Consider the following 26,734-nt stretch of genomic DNA (forward strand, 5'->3'; position numbering starts at 1 on the left):
TTCTTTGAGAACCCCCTCATACATAGACACCTCCATTTTCCAAGGACTAAGTCAGGACAGTACCGGACAGTATGATACTTGCAGACAAGACAGAGAAATGAGAACTGGGCCTGTCCAAGCACATAAAAAATAGCACTAGACAACATTCTCCTATTTAGGACTACTAGGTTCAATGAAATAGGCTAATGTTATTTAATAATATTAATTATTGAGACTTAAATCTGTTGGTATTTGTATGGTCTTGAATTAGTCTAAGGCTAAACTCTGCACTCAGGAAATAACATCAGAACCTACTTTTGTTACTGAAAAACCTGGACTGGATCGCTGACGGAAGAACCAAGCGGCACTTGGAGGTCTTGGAGTGCTGAGGTTTTAATTTTACACTGGCGTGCTCAGAGGGGAGTAATCTCCCAAAGTCTGAGCCGCGAACATAGGCAAGGGAGAGCAATATATATCTTTCTGCTTCCTTATCTGCAACATTTCTACGAGCACAAGCAAGCAAGTGGGGGTAAGTTTACGGAGTGAGTTTAGGGAGTGAGTGCCTGGCAGAGCGGGAACTGAAGGAGGCTTCTTTTGTCTTTGCTGAGAAGCAGAAGGGAGGCTCCTGTACTAGATTGCTGTCCTTGTAAAATTTTCCCTATCACTTTGAACATATGCTGCCCAGTGAGGTATAATCCAAACAGTATATATATTTTTTTGTCCCGTGTTTTAATTGTAGCGTTTTCTAATATTCTTCCAGGAAAATCAGTTTTCTTTCCATCTTAGGATGTCTCTGAATATTTCTAAATTTCTACAGTGCTTTCCCCAGGAACTTATTAAAAAGAACGAGTAATTAGGTCTCACCAAAATGGTGTTAAATTGCCATCCGAAGTGATTTAATAAATAACTAAATAACAAAAATAAATTTAGTAAAAAATAATGTAAATAAAAAATTGTACTTATGCATTGTTATTGTTTAATTTTCATATACTACTGGTTAATAAGTGTGGTTAACTGCACACACCCAGAAGCGGATCCTTGTTTTTTTACTCTCTTCGCAACCTAGAGGACAGCGCGCGGGAGCGCGCGGCGGGGGTTCGCGCTTCTGCACTACAACTACCAGAAGGCCCCGCGGCCCGGCTCTGCTTCCGGGCGTGCGTCCCGGTCCGTGGCTCGGTGTGTGGGGCGCGGGGACGCCTAACCTGCTGTCGGGCGCGGTTTGCAGGCGCCCTGTCAGGTCGCACGGCGTGTGGGGCCCACCATGAGGCGCCTGGGTTCGGTGCAGCGGAAGATGCCGTGCGTGTTTGTGACGGAGGTGAAAGAGGAGCCCGCCACCAAGAGGGACCACCAGGTGCGGGGGTGCGGGGTTGCGGGGCGGGCGCGCGTTGCTTGCTCCCCGCGGCGCTGCTGGCGATGGCACCCGGCGCGCTGCAGCCGCCCAGCCGGCTGGGAGATTTTTTTAGGCTTGTCTGTGGAGGGCTGGGGTCCAGGTCTCTTACTCCTGAGCTTCAGGTTCTTAAACTCACTAGTTATAAGGGAGGAACTGATGGAGAGAATTTTTCTGCAGACAATTCAGACGTGCCTGCGCGTGGAAATTGAAAACCCACATCTTAAATAAGCCTCTCTTCTCAGGTTAACCCCTTCTGGGGAAAACTACCTTAAGAATTAACATAGTCCCCGCAATCCAAGCGTTACACATTTCAAGCACTTGGTGACAAAGTGGAGATTTTTAGAAGACTCGCTTTTCCTGCCCCTACTTGGGAACCGATGGCAGTGTTGACAGCCTAATTAGGTTCCCAAAGACCAGACTTCCTGTATTGTTACCTGTGATCACCTCCTTGATTCCAGCTTGTTGAAGCTTTCTCAGGGTTTAACGTTCTCTCCACTGTGTTTTACACCTAGAGGGGCCCTTAGAGAATGATGAGTGCCCTGTGTCAGCGTAATTCTTTAGTATATAACAAAAGTCCTTGATAGCAGAGCCCCCAGTTGTCAGTTGGGGGCTTCCAGCTCATCACACAAAATCAGCATGTGCATGTCGCAGACCCCCACTCTGCTTGCAGGATTTCCCCTGGCTTCTTGTCTTCCAGACTCAAAGACCTTTAAGGCCAAGACTGCCCTGTTATCTCTATGCCCAGTTTTCTAGGACCTGACACATGGTAGGCACTGGATAAATAACTGTTGAATTAAAGAATGAATGCTGGAGTCATTTCATGCCAGTTTTCCATTAATCTTAATGCTTTTTACCTTAAACATCTGGTTTTTACTGCTACCATTGTTAGAGTTCTTGGTATTTTATTCTCTGCTTATTGCATTACCTATTTCTTGCCTCCCAGAATGATCATCATTGGGTTCTTTCCTACTAAAAAGGTCACAGTTCCTACTAGTATCTGTAACAGTATCCTATTTTAAGCCGTAACCTAAATCCATGTGAACAGTGTTGCCCTGAGTAATGGGTCACTCCAGCTGTGATTCTCAACTTTGTATGTTGGGAGTGGGGACAGTTGGTAAAATTACCCTCCACCAGGAAAAATAAGCCACTTCTCTTGCCACTCTACAGTTAAGAATAGCCGATTGGTAGCATAGAATCCAAATCCTTAACTGTAATTCAAGGCTTCCTATTCATTAGGCCCATTCTACTCTTAAAGTGCCTCCTGGGCACCTGGGCTCCGTGGAAGTTGGCATATATGTCTGCAATGGAGGTGCCTACTTAAAGTGAAGTCTCTGTTCTAGCAAAGTTTGTTTTGTCCTGTAAACATACTAGGCACAATACTGTCTCTGTAATTTTATTCAGGCAATGCCCTCTGCCTGGATCACTTCTTGAATTTTTAATTTTTCAATTCATACTTTGTCTACAAAGTCTTTGATCATTTTATTTATCCCAGTGATTTCCATTACCCAGACATTTTAGGGGACCTCTTAATTAACATTCTCTATTAGTTTTTATACACACATAACTTGTTTTTACAGCCATATCTTGAAGTCTTTAATGGCAGGTAAAGGAGGACTTTGTGTACCCCTTGATATCTTATGTTGTCCTTTGAACATGTTGAGAGAAAAAGTGTAGATGATGATTCCTACAGAAGGGATATTTCAAGAGCTCCCAGCAGAGTAATCTGTCTCAGAATCTCTGATAAATTGAAATTTACACACATATACACACATTGTTAATGGGCCAGACCTTGGGCATTGTGCTACCACAGGTTAAATTGATACCCTCTGATAGTACTGTCATAAAGAAAGTAATGATAAATCCCCAGTCACTCGGTTTTGTCTTGAAAGTACTGAATCAGTACTAGGATGGAACTAATTTCCTAATTACTTGACTCCAAAACATTACTATTACTTTCACTTGTTAATCTTAAGGCCGCACACACCAGTGTAATGTTTATATTGTGCAGTTTTTCATATATGTAAGATGAATTTAGGCTGTAAAACAGTGGCATAAATCTTTTTCAGAAATTAAGATAAATTTTAGATAAAAAGTTGGTAGGGGCCATAGAAGCTGTTCTTTATTCCATTCTTGATGCTTTTTTGGCTTGTCTTCCTGAGAGTAGAAAGCCATAAATTATGCAAACAGTTTATTACTGATAAGACTGAAAGGGTCCCCATTTGTTTTTCTCCTCAGCATTTATCACACTTAACATTGTATTATGCCCTTTATTGCTGCTGTTTTCCTCATTAAAATGAAAGTTCTCCAAAGGCAGACTTTTTTGTGTTCACCTCTATTTCCAGTGCCAAGGACAGTACTCAACCTATAGGAGGCATTTAGCAAATCATTGTCAAATAAGTGAACACAGTGAACAGCTGTGCTAGGTAAGGACATGGTTCCTGGTGTCAAACTCCTTGTGGTAGATAAAGAAACATGTGAATAGTTACAAATCTGTGTGGGAAAAAAGGTACTGCGGTAATAGTGTAGAAGGGAGGGGGTGATGGGTGAGAACTTCACAGAAATAATTTTGAATTTTCTTAAAGGATAAACAGGAGATGACTTGTAGAACTACTAAAATCAAGACCATTCTGGGTGAGTGTGTGTGCAGCCACAGAAGCTGTGTATCTTAAACCAATTCTCTCTCTTTTTTTCAGCCATTTAAAGTTTTGGCAACTGAAACTGTAAGTCACAGGGCATTAGATGCAGATATACACAGTGCAATTCCAACGGAAAAAGTGGATGGAACATGTTGTTATGTTACTACCTACAGAGGTAAAATAAAACTGTACTACAAATTTTACTTATATTTCTTTAATCTATAAACTATATATATTTGAAGTGGGCATTTGTTCTTCATAAGCCCTTGAAAATGTAAGTGTAATAGCAAAATAATAAAGTCATGATTGTTATAATTTACTTATTTATAATATCATTGTTATTTTCTCGGGGGAGGAAGGGAAGGTAACTATCATTTACTTAATACTCATTAAGAGGCAGACTGACTTTATATTTGTTATCTCTAACAGCACCATAAACCTCTCCATTTCATAGATGTGGAAACCGAGGTTTAGAGAACTTAAACAATTTGTCCAAGGTCATATAATTAATGAGTGGCTGAGCTGCTAATAGAACCTTGGTTTTTCTGATCCTGGAGCTTCTTCTTACTCCACTGATCCCAGTGCTGATTCCATTGTTTTCTTTCACTGCTGGCAGTGTCTATAATTCATTTCTTTTTAATGTGACTTAAAAAAGGTAGAAATTAAAATGGGAATTGTCAGCAAATGTAAATGTAAGGGAGAAAATACAATGAAAAGAGAGGTAATCTTTGTGATTTTTCTGTGAAATAACCTCTGAATTCCAGCAGGAGAAACAGAGTAGTTAAATGAAAAATCAAATGCATTTCTCATATGAAGAAATCTCTTCTGAGATGCATGTTTTCATTTTTAATTATAAAATACATGACAAAATTTACCATCTTAACTATTTGTAAGTGTACAGTTTAGTGGTGTGTACAGTTGATATTGCGTTTCCCCCTTCTAGCCCTTGACAACCACCATTCTATCTTGTCCCTGTAATTTTAGCTCCTTTGGATATCTAATGTAAGTGAAGTTATATAGTATTTGTCATTTTGGGACTGGCTAGATGAATCACTTGGCATATTGTCTTCAAGTTGCATCCATTTTGTAGTACATGTCAGAATTCTCTTCCTTTTTAAGGCTGAGTAGTATTCCATACATGATGTTTGTATATACCACATAATTTCATGTATATACCAAGCAGCCATCAATGTATGCTTGGGCTGCTTCCACCTTTTGGCTATTGTGAGCAATGCTGCTATGAACACAGTATATAAATATCTCTGAGACCCTGCTTTCAGTTCTTTTTGTTATATATCCAGAAGTGGAACTGCTGAATCCTATGGTAATCCTATTTGTAATTTTTTGAGAAACTGTCATACTGTTTCCATAGTAGCCTCACCATTTAACAACAGTGTACAGAAGTTCCTACCAACAGTATACAAGAAGTCTAATTTCACCACATCCTCACCAACACTTTTTTGTTGTTGTTGATAATAGCCATTTTAATGGGTATCAGTGAAATAAGTTTTTTACATTTACTAGTAAAAAGAGCAAAAGGTCCATTCAGTCAGAAATACAGACTATAATTTTAACCTGGTTATTTATTGGGGTAGCTAATTAGTAATACAGAAGGTCTGAACCAAACTAAAAATAATAATTATTTAGTCTCTGATTTATATATTTGAAAAAAGTATAAGAAAATTTTTAGACTTTTATATTTATATTAAGAAATGTTATTGTGCATCATTATGTGTGATTATGTATAATGGTGGCAGTTGAACAGGATTGCCTTATCAGGACCCAAAATGGCAATGCTGGCAAATCCTGCTTATTACACTACACAATATAGCAAGGGCATTAATGTAAGGATGTGTACTGCAGCCAAAGACTTTCTCAGCAGGGGGTCTAAGTGAGGCCAGCTAAAGTTCCTATTGTCACCCCACCCTCAAGGTCCTGGCAGGACACATTTTCTCAAATCAGGACCCACTGTGTGCAAGGAACACCTTGGAAATGGGATCCATAATGGAGTCTCAACTGGAGATTTGTTCTCTTCTTGCTAGGTAACCAGCCTCAAAAACAGCTTCCAGGGTACTCACAGACCAGGTGCAACTCATTAGTCTTTAACTGTTACCAGTAAAGAATGCAGGTACATTGCCCTGAAACTTCACAGATCCTTGATCATAATGCATCACTATTACTAGTGTTTCATGCCTTGATCAGGGGTCAGAACTATGCAGAACAGTCCAGCCTAATTCCAGGTTTTTGGTAATTAACCCTTCTAGCATGTAGTTACATTTTAGGGAAGGTGTGAATACAAGCATCTGGTTAGGATTCCATTTAGTAGAGAGGTAACTTTAGTTTCTCCAGTGCTAGTTACTCATAAAAGATAGTTGTGTAATGTCCTTATGAAACGGTAACTTACTTATTTTTTATTTCATCCCCATCATCCTCTAAAAAAAGACTTAAAGTCTTCCTACATCATCAGGTACCCATAGGTAGGATATGTCTGTTAGACTACCTGTTTCCCTGCCTTCTACAGTTACTTCCTTAGATGATCCCAACTGTTAACCGACAAATTTCATACTGAAATGTCTTTCAAGATAAGTTTTATTGTTTTCATCTTAAACTTTTCTTATCCTTTTATTATTTTTTTAGGTCAGCCATATCTTTGGGCTCGGCTGGATAGAAAGCCTAACAAACAAGCTGAGAAAAGATTTAAACATTTTCTATGTTCGAAACAAAACTCAAAAGGTTAGTGAGTCTTTTTTTTTAAGTTTTTCATGATTTAAGTGAGCAGTAATTTTTGGCTTATTTCTTGTTATGGTATTTATTACATCTTTTATACAATTTTCTTGGGAAAAGAAAATTGCAGTTGAGTATCTTAATACATAAAAGAATATTCTTGAAAAATATTTTGTGTTCCTAACATTTCTGTGACTTTTTATTACATTATGTTTATTAAAACTACAAATTATTATTTATGTATTCTAATGAGCAACACATTTTGGTTTTGTGTGCCTAAGAGACAAATATAATTTACATTAGGCACAAATCTCAAAGCATTATTAATATTTTTATTACATTAAAATGTCTCAATATCATATAAGGTGATATAAGTCATCATTGTACGTCTGCTTATTCATATATATGTGTTTTTATTTGTAGTGACTCAAAAAGCCATCATAAATCTACATATACTGGGACATTGCTACTTTAGTTACACTGTTGTCCACTATTTATAGAGAGTGGTGAGCTAAAAATTGAAAATTTGAAGTGTTCGTACCCTGACCCTGAGAAGTATAGTTACATAATGAATGGAGAATAATTATATACCTGATACAATAGGGTTTGTTAGCTGTACCCACTTTGAATTTGTTTAGTATTTTGTATTTTTTAAAGTGTTGCCACATGTAAGATTATTTAACTCTTTTAGAATTTTTTTGGAATGTTGAGGAGGACTTCAAACCTGTTCCAGAGTGCTGGATCCCAGCAAAGGAAATAGAACAATTAAATGGGAATCCCATGCCTGATGAAAATGGACACATTCCTGGTATCATGAAAATGCTTCTAAAATGCAGTTTTGTGTTTAATAGTATAAAGAACAAAAGAGCCATTCAGTCAGAAATTACAGAATTTAATTTTAATCTGGTTCTTCATTATATTTATCTGTATTGCACAAAATTTCTGCATCTATGTTAAGTTTAACAATATATACTAACGATGTATTCATATCAAGAATGTTCTCTCGAATTTATAATCTTTTCTAAGAAGTGCCATTAACTACCTGTAGTCTGTAGAAATTAATAAAGCATTGTGGGAGTAGTGTATGTGTAGTTTTTGCAAAGATCCTAGACGACTTTCTCAATAGAGGGAGTTGAACATAGGTGTCTCCCACGGAGTTTTTCTGGGGATGGGAAAATTTTTACAAAAGTGTGCTGAGTAGGATACCCCAGATTAAGGTTCAGTACAACAGGGGTGCCCTGAGTACCTGTAATATTCAAAATACTTATAGGTTCTAGTAATAAAAAAATGAAGATGAGAACAGTTATCTTTGATGATGTTTTAGACTTTAGGGGAAATCCACCACTAATAGTAGTATGATTTAATAACTAAAAGGAAAGAATACACAGGGTACAGTTGGATAGAAGAGGAAGAATTCTAGTTCGACCTGCGTTGGTTAGAGGAGGCTTCTAGGCAGAGTGAGTATCTGTCCTGAAGCTTAAGAGGCAGAAGTTACCAGCAAGGAAGAGGGAAGGTCAGTTATGTAGTCCTCTGGAAATATTAGGTAATGCTTCATTGTGGCTGGAATGTTGAGGGTGTATGACATTTGAGGACACTAAAATGTTGAGGATGAAGTTTGGAATCTACTCAGATCTTACAGCGGTATTAGTATTCCATCTAAAGATGTTTGAAGTTTATCCTGAAGGTGATTATTAGGGATACAGTAAAATGGAATTACAATTTTTGAAATAGAACTATAGGGTGGGTTTCATTGGAGACTGGTAGACCAGACTGGTAGACCAGGTTATCATAGTGATCTGGGTGAGTAATGAAGGCCAAAGATGATGATGGGCACAGTGGTACATATGCCCTAGTTTGTCTGTTTTGGGGTAGAGGGAAGGCTTCTCTTCTGGCAACAGGAGTTAGCAGAGGAATTGCAATAACATTCAGTAAATGTGAAATCAGTAAGTTGTGCAGTAAATGTTGGAACAATAAATTGTAGAGCACTTACTGTATATGTCTGTTCCTGAAACTGGAGAGAAGGAAGAGAGATTAATTAAAGAAGGTTTTAATGCTTTGTCTTGGAATGGTTCTTAGTTCTTACTGAAAAGGTGAATTTTCTGGTAAAGGAGTGTTGGGTGCTCTGTAGTAAATAAGTAAACAGGTTAATTTCTCAGTAGAATAAAAAAGAAAACATTATTAAAAAATCATGATTAAGAAAGTAGTAAAACTTACGATTTTAAAAGTGGTAACTGTTTGATAGGATATCCTGAAAATTGGAAAATTTACAACAAAGATAAAGATGACCTTGTAACAATCCAAAGAAAAACAGTATAGTAAAAGCACTTTTTTCCTTAAAATGATAGGTTGGGTACCAGTGGAGAAAACCAGTAAACAGTATTGCTGGCATTCCTCTGTAGTTAACTATGAGTTTGAAATCGCCCTGGTGCTGAAGCATCATCCTGATGAGCCTGGTCTTCTGGAAATTACTGCAGTGCCACTGTCTGATCTCTTAGAACAAACACTGGAGCTTATAGGAACAAATGTTAACGGAAATCCATATGGTAAGTAAAGCCTTTTCCTTGGTCGTTGTAATAACAGTCATTTATAGAGAGAACTTTCTAGGTTCAATTTAAAAACAAAGACTAAAAACATGACTGATAAATTTGAGTAGCCTCCTAGGATTATAAACATTTTTAGTAATTTTATGTACTTGGAGAAATTTATACATAATTCTTAACATTTCACTAATGGGCTGATATTAGTTCCTCATTCTTTGCTGTACTATATTTCACTACTATTTTATTAAATGTAATTAAGGGTAGCTTCTTGTTGCTTTTTCAGACAGTGACTTGAGTTGAATGACAATCATGATGTGCTTTTCATGGCTAGATAATTAATTTAGCATTAATTAAGAGCTAAGAGTAAAGTAAATAAAGAATTGCCAATGAATAGCATATCAAACATCAAAATGTATAGGATGGATTGAGTCCATGTCCTGAGGGCGCTATGGGGCACATTGCTGTCAGGGATGCAGACACACCCAAGGATATTAAAGCTGGAATAGGGAAATCTTATATGGAGATCGGGAGCCTACGGACTTGACTGGCTCGTGGAAAAGAAGCTAGGGTAGTGAATATGCAGGGTCTCAGAGATAGGCGTGGCTTTGGGCAAGCGTTAAGTCATAGTTGAATGTGGTTGTTGGTATAGAGCAGGGGTTGGCAGACTTTTTCTTTAAAAGGCCAGATAGTAAACATTTAGGTTTTTGTGGGCCGTACCTCTGTAATAGGCTGTAGGCGGTTCTTAAATGAATGGGTGTGGCTGTGTTCCATTGAAACTTAAAAAAAAAAACAGGCATGTTGCTAGATTTGGCCTGAAGGTCATGGCTTGCCCCCCTGGTGTTACTGAGTACACAAAGGTGAATTTTAGATTTGATGGATAAGACACCACTTCTAAGTGAGAGCACTTGTAGTATCTCTGTCTTCAAGGAAATCAGCTAAACTGTTCGGTAGATTTATACTTAGTTATTTTCAAAGGCTTTTTTATTTCGAGAGGTAAATGTCGTCATTCTTTTTGAAACTTGTATGGCTAATGGCAAATTTTTACCATTTAGGGTTAGGAAGCAAGAAGCATCCGTTACATCTTCTTATACCACATGGAGCATTTCAAATAAGAAATCTACCTAGCTTGAAGCACAGTGATCTGTTGTCCTGGTTTGAAGGTTGCAGAGAGGGTAAAATTGAAGGAATAGTATGGCATTGCAATGATGGCTGTTTAATCAAGGTAATGGCAGAAAACAGCTTGTGGGATTATGTTGTCGTATGTTCTTAAAATAAAGTAGAAACGGCACTAAACTACTCTATACAAATTGCAGTAATTCTGACATGCAGTGGAGAAATTTAATTTACTCTCACATGCCACCATCCTTTGTATGATGAAATCATGTTTCCCAGGGTGTATTCATTCTCTGGTGCACTGATTCTTCTAAATGTGCTTCAGAATTAACATGATAAAAATACCCGGAAAACCCTGCATACTGCATAACCCCTTCTCAGAAATTCATGTGGCACATTATTACTCTCTGAGACATTCTGTACCAACTTAGTTTAACTCATTATTTCCCAAACTTGCTTGACTATAGAACTTACAGAGTTAAAAAAGTGCTAAGGTGACAGGTACATACATACAGAACGAATTATTTTACACTTTGTGCCCTTTTTGTCTCCCAGAATTGTCTATTTGATTTCTCACAGGTTCTTGAAATCTGTAATGTTCAAAACTAGACCTACTTACACCAACTCCCTAACTCCAGCAGTTCACTGAAGCCAAAAACTTAGATATCATTTTTAACCTCTCTCCATTACTTCATACATCCAGTGGCCAATTATGAAGTGTTACATCAGTTGAACCTGTGCACTTTTGTACAACCAATCAGCTGTTTAATTTTAAGTTAAGATTTAAGCTTGAATTATCACCCTCGTAAATTGAGAATGTTACTTCCCTGATTAAAACTGTTAAATGACGCCAAGATTTTCCTGCTTAACTTTCCAAAACTGCTCTCTTCCCCCATCTCTCTCTTAAACACACCCACAGTGTTTATATTGTAACCATACTTAGTACAATCAAAGCAAAAATCACTATTCTATCATGTGACATTTCCTTTGGTTAGAATGCCTCTCTGACCACATTTTTCAATTGGCTAGCCTCTGTACTAAGCAACAGACTCTTTATGCATTAAATATTTATGGAGCCCCTGATTATGTTCCTGGCATGTTTCCAGGTGCTGGAAATACAGAGTCAACAAAACAATGTCTCTGCCTTCATGAAGCTCACATTCTAATGGGGAAGATAGACAATAAACAAGTAAATATGTAATATGTCAGGAGGAGAACAGCTATGAAAAAATAAGGGTAAGATAAAGTAGAGCCTTACGTAGTGCCTGGCAGATGGTAGGCACTCAAATATTTGTAAATGAATGAAGATAACATAGGCTAAAGCTTTTTCTCTTTTCAGGTCCACCGCCATCATCTTGGTTTGTGCTGGCCAATTCCAGATACTTATCTGAATTCAAAACCAGTTATAATCAACATGAACCTGAACAAATATGATTATGCCTTTGATACTAAGTGTTTATTTAATTATTTTTCAAAAATAGATAATCAGAAATTTAGTAGGCTGAAAGATATAATACTTGATGTATAAACTGGAAATGCCGTTAAAAACCAGCTTTATTGTTATATTTGAATCTTCAATACCCCGCCATGTTTAAAAGGTAAAAATGGCTCATGGTTCCTAATTATTCAGTGTCTAATATAGCAATATGTCTTCCAGCATTTGAACAAATGAATTCCCCAATTGCAAATATCTATTCAAAAGTTTATTTAGAATCAACGAATGAATTTTACTTTGGTCTTGAAAATATAATAGTAAGCTCTCCAGTTTGTACAAAGGGTGGATTCTATCTATCATAAGAGGGTAGGAATTAAAAGACAACAATTAAACCAACAATTTTGGATCATTTATTTTCAAAATTAAATAGTTAAAGCTGAATTTAATCTTATATATTTAATAAAACGTGGCTCAACTTCACAACATACATATAAATGATTTGAGAATCTTAACACATAAAAGTATGTAAGTATATATAAAACTCCAATTTTAAAATCATTATTTACCCTCATACCAAAAAACTTCAAACACAAACATACAGAAATGCATCATAGCTTATTGCCTGTTTGATAAACCATAAATTACTTTAAAAGTCTTCAAAAATATACTTTTCTAATATGTTAAAAATATCACATAGTTTTATGCACTTAAACTTCCACTTTAGGTAAAAGTACAAGGTATTGGGAAGGAAATGTAGCTCAGAGACTTGCTTGACTTCCAGGTGGAATTTTAACTTAAATAGTTAATAAATGGGGAAATTAGTAGGACTTTCTTCTTCATCTTCCAGCTGTTCAGAGCAGCAGCAGGACTAGTTAATTCAACTCTAAACTGTTCAGAAAGTTTTTTCAACTTCTCTTCCAAGAGAATATTTTTTTTCACTTCTTTGTAATAATACTTCAGATCTTCGATTTCTTCAAAAAATGAAGGATCAGAATTTTCCACTTCTTTCTTCAGCTTTTTTACTTCCTCCTAATAGAAACATACAATCTTGAAAAACTGTGTCAAGGAATATAATACATTTTCTAGATTTGAACGAAGGAGATTTAGTTACAAACATGAGAGCCAAAGTAACCTGAATGGTCAAATATAAAGGCAGAAGTATGTCCTTAAGATTTTGTTCTTAAGGCCTCATTGCACAGTATAACTCACTTAACTTGTTAACTGTCAAATCGAATTATTTGTTAGTTATGTCCTAGTCTTTGACTAAAATTTATCAACTCTTAAATTACAGGGGATTGAATCTTTCTTTAAGCAAGTACTCCCAATGTGGCAACCAAAAAACTTGGCTATTCACAATATTGAAGTTATTTTGGTTAAAATTCCTTGGTTTATATTTTCTTCACAAATATCTAATTTTTAATGAATAATGGTCAAATTCTTATAAATATATTTATGATCAGGGAAACTGTAGGGCTTCTTCCTGGAAAAGAGGCATCTGGTAAAGAGACAATTTGAGCTTTAATGACCACTTAGAATGGTCACTAGTTAATTCTCAAATTTATACACCTCTGTTTATAGATTCTTAGATAAAAGATAGCAAATCTCTTTCTTTAAGGGAGCTATTCCTGAAAAGTATTTCAAAATAAACACTGTTCTCAATGTGATTCCAAACTTACAAAATGTTAATGAGCTGTATCTGTGACAATTAAAAAATAAATTTAATTCTATTTGTTTTGTCTAAGTTTCTTTTGGTAGCTCTTAAGAAATATTTATTTTTAACACAGATGAATATAATGAATTTGGCAATATCAAGGTCAGATATAAGATGCATTTTTAGGAGACATACTTAAAACTCAGATTATGATCATAAAACTAGTTTTCAAAAAACAGTGCTAATAATAGATATAATTAAACATCTAATTACCTTGAAGTGCTGCTTTTCTAGATCTGAGGTTTTGAGCTGTGTTTCTAGATCTTTTACCTTTTCCTTTAGTTGATGAGGATCTGCCAAAAAAATTAAAATCAGACTTAGCCCTTTCCCAGGCTGATAAAGGATTTATTTAAGAGAATAAGGAAAAAACTCAATGGCATCAGAGCCTGGAAAACATGGCATTTTATGGCTGAAACACTTCTCAGGCTATGAATCCTGTATGCGCTATATCAGGTATTATAATTCCACGGCAGACAAGGATGAGGCATCTGCTAGGTACCAGAAGCACAGAGTCAGGTCAACTCTTTATGTGGAAGAAGCTATTTTCCAGAGAAAACTTCTACAAACAAGAAAATTTGTTAGATACTAGAAGTACAACAGAAGCACACAGACGCAGGTACACCTGGCCTGTGAAAATACGCCGGTGAAATGCTTCTGTTCCCAAGAGTACTGGCTATTCCATGTAGGTACACTTAACAGTGTAATTACTATGTAAAAATGTTCTAAACGGGTGGGTAACACAAAGATGAATAAATCCTGATGACTTTGGTAGGAAACACAAGTATACAACTATAGCACAAGGACTTCAATTTACCAGAGTTAACACATGTCTAATATAACAAGAATCAATGGGCAATAGGACTAATTGCCATCTTTGCTAGAAACTTATTTTCTTTAAATACTACATATGATGTGTCTTGTGGTCACATTTTACAGCCACTGAAGGGTAAAATTTTTTAAATAATGCTAGTTAGAGAAAATACTGGGTAACCAATGCAATTTCATGAATGGGACAGGAAGCACATTCTATTAACGTGCCCTTGGAACAGTTTCCTCTCTAATTATAAGTTGGAGACAGGAAATTTTTTCCATATCCTCCCTTATGTGAATGGAGTCAGAACTCACCTTCCTTTGGAAGGCAGAGCAAAATCATACTTTTCAAAGCTCTCTTCACCTTTGTAGAAAGTGCTGATTTTTTTACACAGTTCGTTCACTCTCACTGGGATGCTATATATATTGAGTTGATTGTCTTAGTGGGACAATCACTATATGTTACACAGATTGGTAAGGAAATAATGCAGTAAAAGTAATTACTGTGTATCGTACTTTGCAAAAGTTAGCTTAGTGAAAACTTGTATTTGAGTAGTGCCTTAGAATTTCCAAAATAGTTTTGGTTTGATTCCGGGCTTTAACAGTATTTTAAATATGACTGGATCCTTATCTCCTAGGAGAGGATGAGGGTTCAGAAATTCTCTCTCAGGAAACTGAGGTTTAGAAAGAACTTGCATAATGTCAACAGCATTGACAGGTGGAGGGCACTGTATCTAGTAAGATGAAGCTGGCTGCCCCAGGACTGTTGAGAGGTTTATGTATGCGGCAATGCAGTGCAGTGGACAGCAGGGAAAGGCAAGCAGTGTTGGAGTTTCATAGATCTAGGTTTCATCCTGCCTCTGCCACTTCCTGGCTGCAGTGACCTTGGGGACAGGATACTTAACCTCTTTGAATCTGTTTATGGAGTCAGTGATACCCACCATACAGAATTATAATCATTAAAATGTAAAATGCTTGTAAAGCACTAAGCATAGTGTCTGGTACAACTCATACAGCATAGTCTTAATACGAAATAGCAACAGGACTGTGTGGTAGGATACTGAAAAAGCTATATGAAAATAGTCAAAAACTGTAATATACAAATATAAATTGATATTAATTGTTTGGAATAGAATTCGGCATTTCCATCAAGCTATCAAATATACAAACAAATAACTGATTCTCATTTGCAGTTCTGTTCTAGAAAGTCAACATGAACAATGACTAGGTGACGGGTCATTTCTCTTAGAACACATACACATATATCTCACATAGATTATAATCTTAAATCCTGGAAACATTTCATCTTAGTAGCTTCTATGTTCTTTTACAAAAGAGAAAACGAAGTTGAGAAGTGTCAAATGACTTCTGAGGCTGCACTGCTAACAAGTGTCAGAGCAGGGATCTAAATCCGTCCAGTTGGCCCCCAAACCGGAGTTTCTTGGCTCTTTACGGCACTGCTCCCTACTGTTTCCTTTCTCTGATCACCTCTGCATGAAAGCTGGACAAGCGCAGAACCTGTTGGAGTTCATCTGTTAAGTGTGGGTCATAACTTAATTTTTCACTGCTCTGTATCTCTGCAAAAGCACCATGAGTACTGACTTGGAGGTTATGAGTAAGTTTTAGTGAGAAGGTGAATTTGCAAGTACAGAATCTGCAAATAATGGGGATCAACTTCATTTTGTGTGTGTAGATATATATACACATACATTAAGTCTATATGTATACACGTGCATACGGGAGTCATTACTTCTGAATGCAAATGGAAGGGAATAGAAGAACAGACTGTGACTTTGTAAAAGGAAAAAAAATGTAGGCAAGATTACTTATGTAGTTTTAAAATTATCAACAAGATGACAGTAACATTTAGAAGATAATGTTCAGAGGGCTTAAAAGGGCCTGTACTTAGAAACTGGAAGCAACAGACCTAATATTAAATCTGTAACATCCATATGGAACACAAGAAGCAAAAACACTTGGAATAGTTGCTACTCAATATTACAAACAGCTCAATTTATTGTTGCATGGAGGAAACACCTCTAAAAACTTATATTATAGAGATTTGGTTTTCAAGGAAGATAGTTACCAAAAATCTGAACAAACAAAAAAGGCAAACCCTAATTCAAAATCTTGGGTTAGTAAACTTTCCATTATTAGTTATAAAATACACTTACCAGGTATGATGCTCTCAGCTCCACTTTGGTTTTTGTTAACTTCTATCTGATGGATTAATTCTGCTTTTTCTTTCTCCAGCTGACTATTAGCAAGTCTAGAACACAGTGGTAATGTGTTAAAACAAAAACACAGACATTGCTCTGTGAACTATATGGGCATTTCTTAAGAACTGTATGATGTACAGTGCTTAAGACTTGCTTATATCTATAAAGGTAAACATTTATTCATTTATCATCACTGCTCCAGTGCTACCATTCTCAGAGGTCATGAAATCAAAATTCTTCATGTTTTTCTTAAAACCTGACCTGATGTCATTTTGAAGAGTAGTTTTCCTACCAGAGGAGTCTCATGAGAGTATGTTATACAGACCCTGGCAGTGAAGAATTGTTTTTCTCTCATTATTATGTACCTCTGGAAAGCTAACGTTTGATATATTCTATACTATTAAAATTTAAATTAAATTACAAACTTGACACCCGTATTAGGATTTGGCTTGCCCTTTTTTTGTATCTATGATGTAGAAGAATGGTATAAGAATGAAAATAGGCTGATAAGCTATTTGGCAGCAAGGTTAAAAAATCCCCATCATCTCTAGACATAACAAACCTGGTTATATTAAAAGATAATTAATGAAAAAAAAGTAGGTGAACAGATAATGTTCCTAAGAACTTGAAGCTCCCACGAAGACTTTGTTCTGTCTCATCACCTTCAGGAATATGTTTGAGAATCTCAATCTTTGGGCACAGTGAAAAGTTGGAAGACAAAGTTGACATGGAAATGTATGAGGTTTTATAAAGATACACATTCCAATAAAGCAAAACATTAAAAATTGGGTTTTCAAAAGCTCATGAGCACACATTTATGGTGTTCTGTTCATTATTCATTTAACAGTTATTAAGTAACTGCTCGTGTTAGGCTTGTCCAAGGCATAGAGGATACAACATGTGAAAGAGGAAACCAGATGCCAGATCATGAAAACAGCCTTTAAATTTCATTCTGAGATAATTAGGGAACCAATGGAAGATTCTAAGAATGGGACTGCTGTGATTTTCTTTGTTTTGTTTGCTTGGCAATTACGTGGAGAATAGACTGAGTCAGGGAGAAGGTGAAACAAGGCAAGAGTAGGAGCGGGGAGACCAGTTAGGAAATTTTGCAAAAGTTCAGATGTGAGAGAATAGCTTGGCCTAGACTGGCAGTGTTAGAGGTGCTGAGACATTGTCACATTCGGGACATTTTGAAAATAGAGCTGAGATGATATAATAAAAAAGATGTGGGGTGTGAGAGAAAGGAATTAATGACCCAAGGTTTTTGGCTTAAACAAATGGGTGAATAGTGGCACCACTCTTAGACGGGCCTCTGGGGGAAGAGTTAATAGTTCATTTTTACCTTCAAAAGACAGTACCAAGAAGTGGCTTGACATACAACGGATTGTTTCACCATGTGAAAAAACAAAAACAAAGCTGCACTACTTGCCTGGTGCTCGATGTCTTCAGTATATTTCTTAACTTTTTGTTCCCTTTCTGTTGCTTGTCTTACAAGCTGTTTAAGATCAGTAAGGCTATGGTTTTTTTTTGGCAATATCAGTTTCCAATTTTTTCAACTTGGCTTCATACATTCTGAAAGTATAAAGGAAAAAAAAGATAGAGACATGGAAAAATTTTTTCTCACTGATTTAAAAGCTAGTTCGAATTTTTCCATTAAAAAAAGGAACAATATCTTGTCATATTGTTTCTTCTAGTCAAATCTGTGAGTATTTATTTAGCACTAGGTGACAAAGGTGAATATCCCTAGTTAACAGGTACATTAAAATAGGATTTAGATGTTTCCCTGGGATGGAGCCTGAATTTGATCACTGTAAAATACTAAAATTAATACCTTTTTCAGTCACAAAAAGCAGAAAGGAAAATTCATCAGAATATCAAATACTATATTATTGGATATTCTTAGGAATATAAACACTGCAAATTAAAGCATTTCACAGACACGTACCTACACACAAACATACCAAAAAATGAGGCATCCAAGTAGAAAAGAAAACAAAGGGCACTGCTGGAAGGGGAATAAGAAGAACATGCAAAAGCATGAGTGAGAGAAAGAGCATGTGATGAGGGAGGAACAAAGCTTGTAAAATTGGAATAGATTTGTAACTGAAAGAAATGATCAACAGTTCAAAAAAACCCAGACTCCAAAATAAATTTTATAACATTGTGCCAAAATGGTTTTATAAGCACATCATACCTAAAGGAAGACAACAATTAAAATATTGAAACTTCTCCAGAGACAAGAAAAAGAACACTTTGGTAACAAAATCAGGTAAGGGTAGTACAAGGAAGGAAAATTATCTTAATGCAAGCTTTTGATAAGTCTTAGAAACTTAGAAGGCAATGATCTTAGCCTGACAAACATTGCCAAACTGGTGGAGCATTAGAAGTGGTTCCCTCCTTTCTCATTCAGTTCTCAGCTCAAATGCCACCCAGTCAGAGAACCTCTCTGATGTCTCAGCAGTCAGTATAAGGCCTGACAAAATAGATACCATTAATTTGTTGAGTAAAGTATAAGGCAACTATAACGATTTCAGCATGAGGAAGATGTAGTGTGTCATGAGTCCCAGAAGCAATCTCCAAGCCACTTCACTGAGCTGGCTGTGAGATCCCAGCTGCAAACCTAAGCAATTTTTTGGTGGATTTAGGGAGGCTTGATGCCAAGGATCAGAATTAGTCTTCTGTCCAGTGGATTCCACTAGGACTTAAGTCTTTATCAAAGGGGTTTACCAAAGGCTTACTTTATGCTCAGCTACCTGTACAGTTTGTAGCTTAAAAACCAATCTAAAAGGCAAAGTCATCTTCAATTATGGTTAAATATCAACCACCCTCTCAAATGTTCATAAACTTTATAAACCCTATCACATTAATAACCTTGTCTGCATCTTCAGAGCCCTTTTTAGAAAGTAGGGCAGGGATTATCATTTCCACAGTTTAAAAAACTTGGGCTCACAAAAGAGATGTAATTTACTTAAGATCCCAGTGAGAATTAGGTATTTCTAAGCCATGAAAGCTCCCAGGTTCTCTGGAAGAACTTCGGCCAAGTAGGCCTTTTAGAAATACATTGAAAATAAAGGATGGTGTCTGGTATGCAGTAAGTACTGAATAGGTATCTGCTGAATGAACACATCCAGAAATCTTTTGAGTCCATATGTGACTGTAGAAGGAAATAAAGGACCAACTAAGAAATCAGCTGTGATAGCACTGCTGGTTGAGAGCCTCTCTGGGGTCCAAGCAGGCAAAAGTGACTCCTTTTCCCCTTTATTCTATTACACATGCTATTTCACCAAACCCTCACACTTGCCCTCTGATAGAAGTGAGAGAGGACCGCAGGGGGAACGAGTGGATCCTCAGTGCTCTTAGTAGGGTATTAAGATAGGAACCGAGGACCCTTCTGTAGGACTGCCTGGCCACCCGGGCTGCCCTCTGATCTACTTGCATAGCCTTCCCTTTGGCTGACAGGCAAGCGCAGTGCAGCAGGCCCACTGTGGGCCTTGCTGTAGCCTCAGTGCTGAGGCTCCTGTCCTAGTTGTATTGACGGTGACCAGCAATCCACCTCTTATCAAGTCCATTCTAAACAGCAGGTGGACATCAAAGGGGAAACTGGAAATATGTGGACATAAGGAAGTCTGTTAATATGGTAAGATAAAGATGACTTTGCATTTCCAAATAGGGCCAGCAGATGTTACTTCATACAAGACCATTTTAACGGGAAAGGACATGGCACAATCTCATTGCTCTCTGGCTTCTATACTCCTTGAAGTAGCTGCTGAGCAGTCTGGAAATGAGAATGACACCAAAGCCTTTTACTGACTTATCAGTCATGTTAAACTACTCATGATAGTGGCAGTGTATGTATGAATGCTTACTCATGAATTCCCATCACCGCTTTCACAGCCACAGTTTATGGGAAAGGCAGTCACACGAATTTGTAGAAATAGCTCATGGAGTGGAGAAAATCTAGTGCCAGAACGCAGAGGCCAGGAAGACACTAGAGCTGCTGCTGAATTCATCCATCGGGACTCTTTGAAGAGCAAGATGCCCAGAATGTAACTGTCAAATTGCAGAGCGGCCCAGATCTAGTATGGCGCAGGTTGTGACGAGACAGCTTAACTGTGCCTGGCTTATATTTGAGGTAGAAAATGAACACAATGAAGAAGTTGAGTTGTAGCTGGAAAAACAGAGCATGTAGGAGAAGCTGGGCACCATCAGTCCAAGCTCATGGCTGACAGCAGCTTCATGCTGCCCACCCAGCTCCAACACCCAGAGCCCAGCCTCTGCTCTGCTCTGTCCCGTGCCCTGCCACCTAAGTTCCTTAGATATTTTAAGGAAAATAAAGACTTTGATGATGCTAGGAAAGGAAAAAAAGCACCAACCAAACAGTTCATCGGGAAAGAGCTAAGTTAATCAGAACAGTGTCAGTCTTTTCAAAACAATAATGGCAGAATTAGATCTGATTCAACTTTGTGTGAGTTTTCAACTATGTGTTCCTACCTTGTAACAACAATAGATTTCCAGCTCTTGCTGTCAGCACCTTCAAGCTGTGGACTTCTGGTTTCCGCTGACTGTAACCTCTTACCAGTCTCTTCTAGTTGGACTGTCATCTTCTCAATCAAAATCTCTAAATTATTCCTGGCTATCCGCAGGTTCTCTGCAGCTTCAGTTTCCTATCATTAGGAGCCAATTAGTAATATATTCAAAATTATTGCTAGAAATTAGAAAACAAAAATAAACTCTAAATGCTGATTAAAACTGCAATAAAAATCCAACATTTCCTTTACTCTAAAACAGCAACATGATCATATTAGAACCACCAATCATGTAAATGAGGTTAGAAAAATATATTTACAAGTATTTTACTCTAGTAATTATTTTAAGTTTGTCATTTGGTTCCTTTAAATTAGTCATCTTTGTAATATAGAATAATGGGATAGAGAGAGTTTGTCTTTACACATTTAAAAATGTTTTGACTCTAAAACTTGAGAGACCTAGCCATAAACATAAATTATGTGTAAGTATCATAAATTATTTCCACTATTAAACATCCATACCCAAAGCAAAGTATCACTTTGGCTTCACAGTATATTTAGATACTATTGTATAGTAACTAGTTTAAAAATATTAATTTTAATTTATTCACTGCATCATCCATATAAATACCACCACCCACCACCCACTGTCTGGGGCAAGGAATATATTTTTGCCAGTTAAATAGAAAGGAATCTTACTGTTTAACAAAACAGTTTCACATACTCCTTAGTGTACATCAAGCATTGTTCTAAGTCATGTGCACCAATATTAACCCACTTCCTGATGTTACAGATGAGGACGTGGGGGGATGGAGAGGGGCTAGCAGCTGGCCCTGGTTTCCACAGCTGACAAGTAACAGAGCTAGGATTTGGATCCCAACCGTGTAGCTTCTACATTTACCGGCTCTTAATTCATTACTTTTTTATTTTCAAGGTTCCTCATGGTGAAAGTGGCAAGCAGAATCACAAACTTTCTAAATCTCTTTTACTATCTACTTTGAATAGACACTCTCATCACTTTTCATTCAGTTTTTATAAGATGTGTTAGTTAAAAAGTAATGATTAGCAATGAAAGTCATACTTTTTAAAGTTCTTTACGAAGCCTTTCATTTTCAGCAACAATTTTCTCTGTGCCTTTGGTCGTGGACTCACGGTGCACGCTCAGCTGACGTCCCAGGTGAGCTTTGACTTTTTCTAATTCAGCCTAATAGTAAAAACTATACATTATCGAAATGAAATAAAAGATGACCTTGTAAACTCATTAAACTTATTTCCAAATAGTTTTAGAGCCCATATTTGATAGAACTAAAGTCTTCCCTTTAATACCAGTCATCTGAAGTAAAGGTTCCCCACCTTGGCTACACATTAGAATAAAGTGATGACTTAAAAAAAAAATCACAATATCCCAAAAGAATCTAATCAATCTCAGAAATGGGTGTATAGGCATCTGCATTTTTGAAAAAAGACACACGTAATTATTTTATGTTGCCAGAGGGAGAACCATTGATCTTGAAATAATATGACCAAGTGGAGTTACTCTAATTACTCTTAGCCTTGTCTCCAGTGAAGTTTTTTCTCTGTAGTGTAAAATATCTATTGCATCCATTAAAACAATTTTATGCAGTACATTTAAAATTTTCCTAAAAAACTAATACAAATTACAGTAGTAAAACATTCTACCTCATGATCATATTTTAAATATTACCTTCAATTTTTCATTTTCCAGCTCAATTATTAGCCATTTTTTCACTGGTCATTATTCCCGATGCTTTTTTCAATTGTTCATTTTCACTTTGGACTTTTTCAACTACTTCTTTCATTAAACCAATGGTTTTTTTCTAATTCTGGAATTGTCTTTCCACTTCTACCAGACTGCAAAAGAATATATTAACTTTTTATTTGAGCAAATATTTTAGAGAGTGTAATATAAAATACCAATATTATAGGCTCATTATTATACTCACTGTTAATTCCTAATATTTGAAACCAAAGCCTGTATTACTTACATTCATTACAATAACCCTATGTGATGGGAATTATAATTCTTACTTTACATACAAGAAAATCAAGACTCACTAGAAGTAGATATTCCTCAAGTCACATAGCTAACAGCTAAGTAACAGCTAATAATCTAGCCTTCATGTCTGTTCCAAATGAATAAAGCTAAGAACCTAAATATTTTATTTAGCTAATGTCCTTTCCAGCATAGTTTTCTTTTTTTTTTAATGCATGCAAACCATGTTTATATTTTCTCATAAAAGGAAAAGATACTTCAACAGAAATAAGAGAAAAGTGCAGGATAACATTTCTCTTTCTAGAGAGGCTGAGGTGCTATGTTACATTCCACTGTCTCCAAAATGTTCATCTCGACCACAGGCACATCCCTGCTGGCACCAGGCTGTGCCAGGACATGGCAGAGGCCACATGTACAACAGCCAATTTGATTTTAACTCAAGGGACCTCTGGCAGAGAAGTGACACCACTGATATGAAATCACTATTACACGCTCAAATAATAATAAGGTGCCAATTCAGTGAAAAATGAGATTATTATTTTTTTTTCTGAAAAACATTATGTTTACTAGGCTCTCCCCTACCCCAAGTTCCCCCCACAAACCCCATTACAGTCACTGTCCATCAGCATAGTAAGATGTTGTAGAATCACTACTTGTCTTCTCTCTGTTGCAAAGCCCTCCCCTTTCCCCCACCCCGCACATTATACATGCTAATCATAATACCCCCTTTCTTCTTCCCCACCCTTATCCCTCCCTACCCTCCCATTCTCCCCAGTCTCTTTCCCTTTGGTAACTGTTAGTCCATTCTTGGGTTCTGTGATTCTGCTGCTGTTTTGTTCCTGCAGTTTTTCTTATGTTCTTATACTCCACAGATGAGTGAAATCATTCGGTATTTGTTTTTCTCCACTTGGCTTATTTCACTGAGCATAATACCCTCTAGCTCCATCCATATTGATGCAAACGGCAGGATTTGTTTTCTTCTTATGGCTGAATAATATTCCATTGTGTATATGTACCACATCTTCTTTATCCATTCATCTACTGATGGACACTTAGGTTGCTTCCATTTCTTGGCTATTGTAAATAGTGCAGCAATAAACATAGGGGTGCATCTGTCTTTTTCAAACTGGAGTGCTGCATCCTTAGGGTAAATTCCTAGAAGTGGAATTCCTGGGTCAAATGGTAAGTCTATTTTGAGGAACCTCCATATTGCTTTCCACAATGGTTGAGCTAATTTACATTCCCACCAGCAGTTTAGGAGGGTTCCCCTTTCTCCACAACCTCGCCAACATTTGTTGTTGTTTGTCTTTTGGATGGTGGCCATCCTTACTGGTATGAGGTGATATCTCATTGTGGTTTTAATTTGCATTTCTCTGATGACAAGCGATCTGGAGCATCTTTTCATGTGTCTGTTGGCCATCTGAATTTCTTCTTTGGAGAAGCGTCTGTTCAGCTCCTCTGCCCATTTTTTAATTGGATTATTTTCTTTTTGTTTGTTGAGGAGCCTGAGCTCTTTATATATTTTGGATGTCAAGCCTTTATCGGATCTGTCATTTATGAAAATATTCTCCCATACTGTAGGGTACCTTTTTGTTCTATTGATGGTGTCCTTTGCTGTACAGAAGCTTTTCAGCTTGATATAGTTCCACTTGTTCATTTTTGCTTTTGTTTTCCTTGCCCAGGGAGATATATTCATGAAGAAGTCGCTAATGTTCACATCCAAGAGATTTTTGCCTATGTTTTTTTCTAAGAGTTTTATGGTTTCATGACTTACATTCAGGTCTTTGATCCATTTTGAATTTACTTTTGTGTATGGGGTTACACAGTGATCCAGTTTCATTCTCTTACATGTAGCTGTCCAGTTCTGCCAGCACTATCTGTTAATCTGTTGAAAAGACTGTCATTTCCCTATTGTATGTCCATGGCTCCTTTACTGAATATTAATTGACCATATATGTTTGGGTTAATTTCTGGAGTCTCTAATCTGTTCCACTGGTCTGGGGCTCTGTTCTTGTGCCAGTACCAAATTGTCTTGATTACTATGGCTTTGTAGTAGAGCTTGAGGTTGGGGAGTGAGATCCCCTCCACTTTATTCTTCTTTTTCAGGATTGCTTTGGCTATTCGGGGTCTTTGGTGTTTCCATATGAATTTTTGAACTATTTGTTCCAGTTCGTTGAAGAATGTTGTTGGTAATTTGATAGGGATTGCATCAAATCTGTATATTGCTTTGGGCAGGATGGCCATTTTGACGATATTAATTCTTCCTAGCCAAGAGCATGGGATGAGTTTCCATTTGCTAGTGTCCTCTTTAACTTCTCTTAAGAGTGTCTTATAGTTTTCTGGGTATAGGACCTTCACTTCTTTAGTTAGGTTTATTCCTAGGTATTTTATTCTTTTTAATGCAATTGTGAATGGAATTGTTTTCCTGATTTCTCTTTCTATTGGCTCATTGTTAGTGTATAGGAAAGCCACAGATTTCTGTGTTAATTTTGTATCCTGCAACTTTGCTGTATTCCGATATCAGTTCTAGTAGTTTTGGAGTGGAGTCTTTAGGGTTTTTTATGTACAATATCATGTCATCTGCAAATAGTGACAGTTTAACTTGTTCTTTACCAATCTGGATCCCTTGTATTTCTTTGTTTTGTCTAATTGCCATGGCTAGGACCTCCAGTACTATGTTAAATAACAGTGGGGAGAGTGGGCATCCCTGTCTTGTTCCCGATCTCAGAGGAAAAGCTTTCAGCTTCTCGCTGTTAAGTATGATGTTGGCTGTGGGTTTATCATATATGGCCTTTATTATGTTGAGGTACTTGCCCTCTATACCCATTTTGCTGAGAGTTTTTATCATGAATGGATGTTGAATTTTGTTGAATGCTTTTTCAGCATCTATGGAGATGATCATGTGGTTTTTGTCTTTCTTTTTGTTTATGTGGTGGATGATGTTGATGGATTTTCAATGTTGTACCATCCCTGCATCCCTGAGATGAATCCCACTTGGTCATGGTGTATGATCCTCTTGATATATTTTTGAATTCGGTTTGCTAATATTTTATTGAGTATTTTTGCATCTACGTTCATCAGGGATATTGGTCTGTAATTTTCCTTTTTGGTGAGGTCTTTGCCTGGTTTTCGTATTAGGGTGATGTTGGCTTCATAGAATGAGTTTGGGAGTATTCCCTCCTCTTCTATTTTTTGGAAAACTTTAAGGAGAATGGGTATTATATCTTCTCTGTATGTCTGATAAAATTCCGAGGTAAACCCATCCGGCTCAGGGGTTTTGTTCTTGGGTATTTTTTTGATTACCAATTCAATTTTGTTTCCCGTAATTGGTCCATTTAGATTTTCTGTTTCTTTCTGTGTCAGTCTTGGAATGTTGTATTTTTCTAAGAAGTTGTCCATTTCTCCTAGGTTTTCCAGCTTGTTAGCACATAGGTTTTCATAGTATTCTCTAATAATCCTTTGTATTTCTGTGGGATCCGTCGTGATTTTTCCTTTCTCATTTCTAATTCTGTTGATGTGTGTTGACTCTCTTTTTCTCTTAATAAGTCTGGCTAGAGGCTTATCTATTTTGTTTATTTTCTCAAAGAAACAGCTCTTGGTTTCATTGATTTTTTCTATTGTTTTATTCTTCTCAATT

General features: G+C 36.9%; 1 protein-coding gene and 1 pseudogene across 4 annotated transcripts; one reads left to right on the forward strand and one right to left on the reverse strand.

The window, feature by feature from the left end:
- The first annotated feature begins 1,085 nt into the window (after positions 1-1,085).
- On the forward strand, positions 1,086-13,544 carry RLIG1 (RNA 5'-phosphate and 3'-OH ligase 1). Of its 4 annotated transcripts, XR_012122315.1 has the most exons (8): positions 1,092-1,330; positions 4,063-4,180; positions 6,643-6,738; positions 7,421-7,537; positions 9,075-9,272; positions 10,322-10,491; positions 11,489-11,618; positions 11,722-11,859. XR_012122315.1 is itself a non-coding variant. In XM_037024282.2 (7 exons), the coding sequence occupies exons 1-7, from the start codon at positions 1,241-1,243 to the stop codon at positions 11,908-11,910; spliced, it is 978 nt and encodes a 325-aa protein (XP_036880177.1). In that variant the 5' UTR covers positions 1,089-1,240; the 3' UTR covers positions 11,911-13,544. The 4 variants fall into 4 exon arrangements, 3 of the variants coding, with proteins under 3 accessions (XP_073071662.1, XP_036880177.1, XP_073071663.1); XM_037024282.2 differs by lacking the exon at positions 11,489-11,618 and having other exon boundaries at positions 1,089-1,330; positions 11,722-13,544; XM_073215562.1 differs by having other exon boundaries at positions 1,091-1,330; positions 11,489-11,855.
- The window catches only part of LOC108400952 (centrosomal protein of 290 kDa-like), a 332,902-nt pseudogene continuing 318,787 nt past the window's right edge, over positions 12,620-26,734 (reverse strand).

This window comes from Manis javanica, chromosome 10 (genome assembly GCF_040802235.1).
Source record: "Manis javanica isolate MJ-LG chromosome 10, MJ_LKY, whole genome shotgun sequence".
Lineage (NCBI taxonomy): Eukaryota > Metazoa > Chordata > Mammalia > Pholidota > Manidae > Manis > Manis javanica.

Excerpts from the sequence above, each read along its gene's own strand:
- RLIG1 (XM_037024282.2), top strand. The coding sequence starts at position 1,241 with ATGAGGCGCCTGGGTTCGGTGCAGCGGAAGATGCCGTGCGTGTTTGTG. Across the intron at positions 9,273-10,321 it reads TGTTAACGGAAATCCATATG|GGTTAGGAAGCAAGAAGCAT; the intron begins GTAAGTAAAGCC and ends TTTACCATTTAG. Across the intron at positions 10,492-11,721 it reads ATGATGGCTGTTTAATCAAG|GTCCACCGCCATCATCTTGG; the intron begins GTAATGGCAGAA and ends TTCTCTTTTCAG.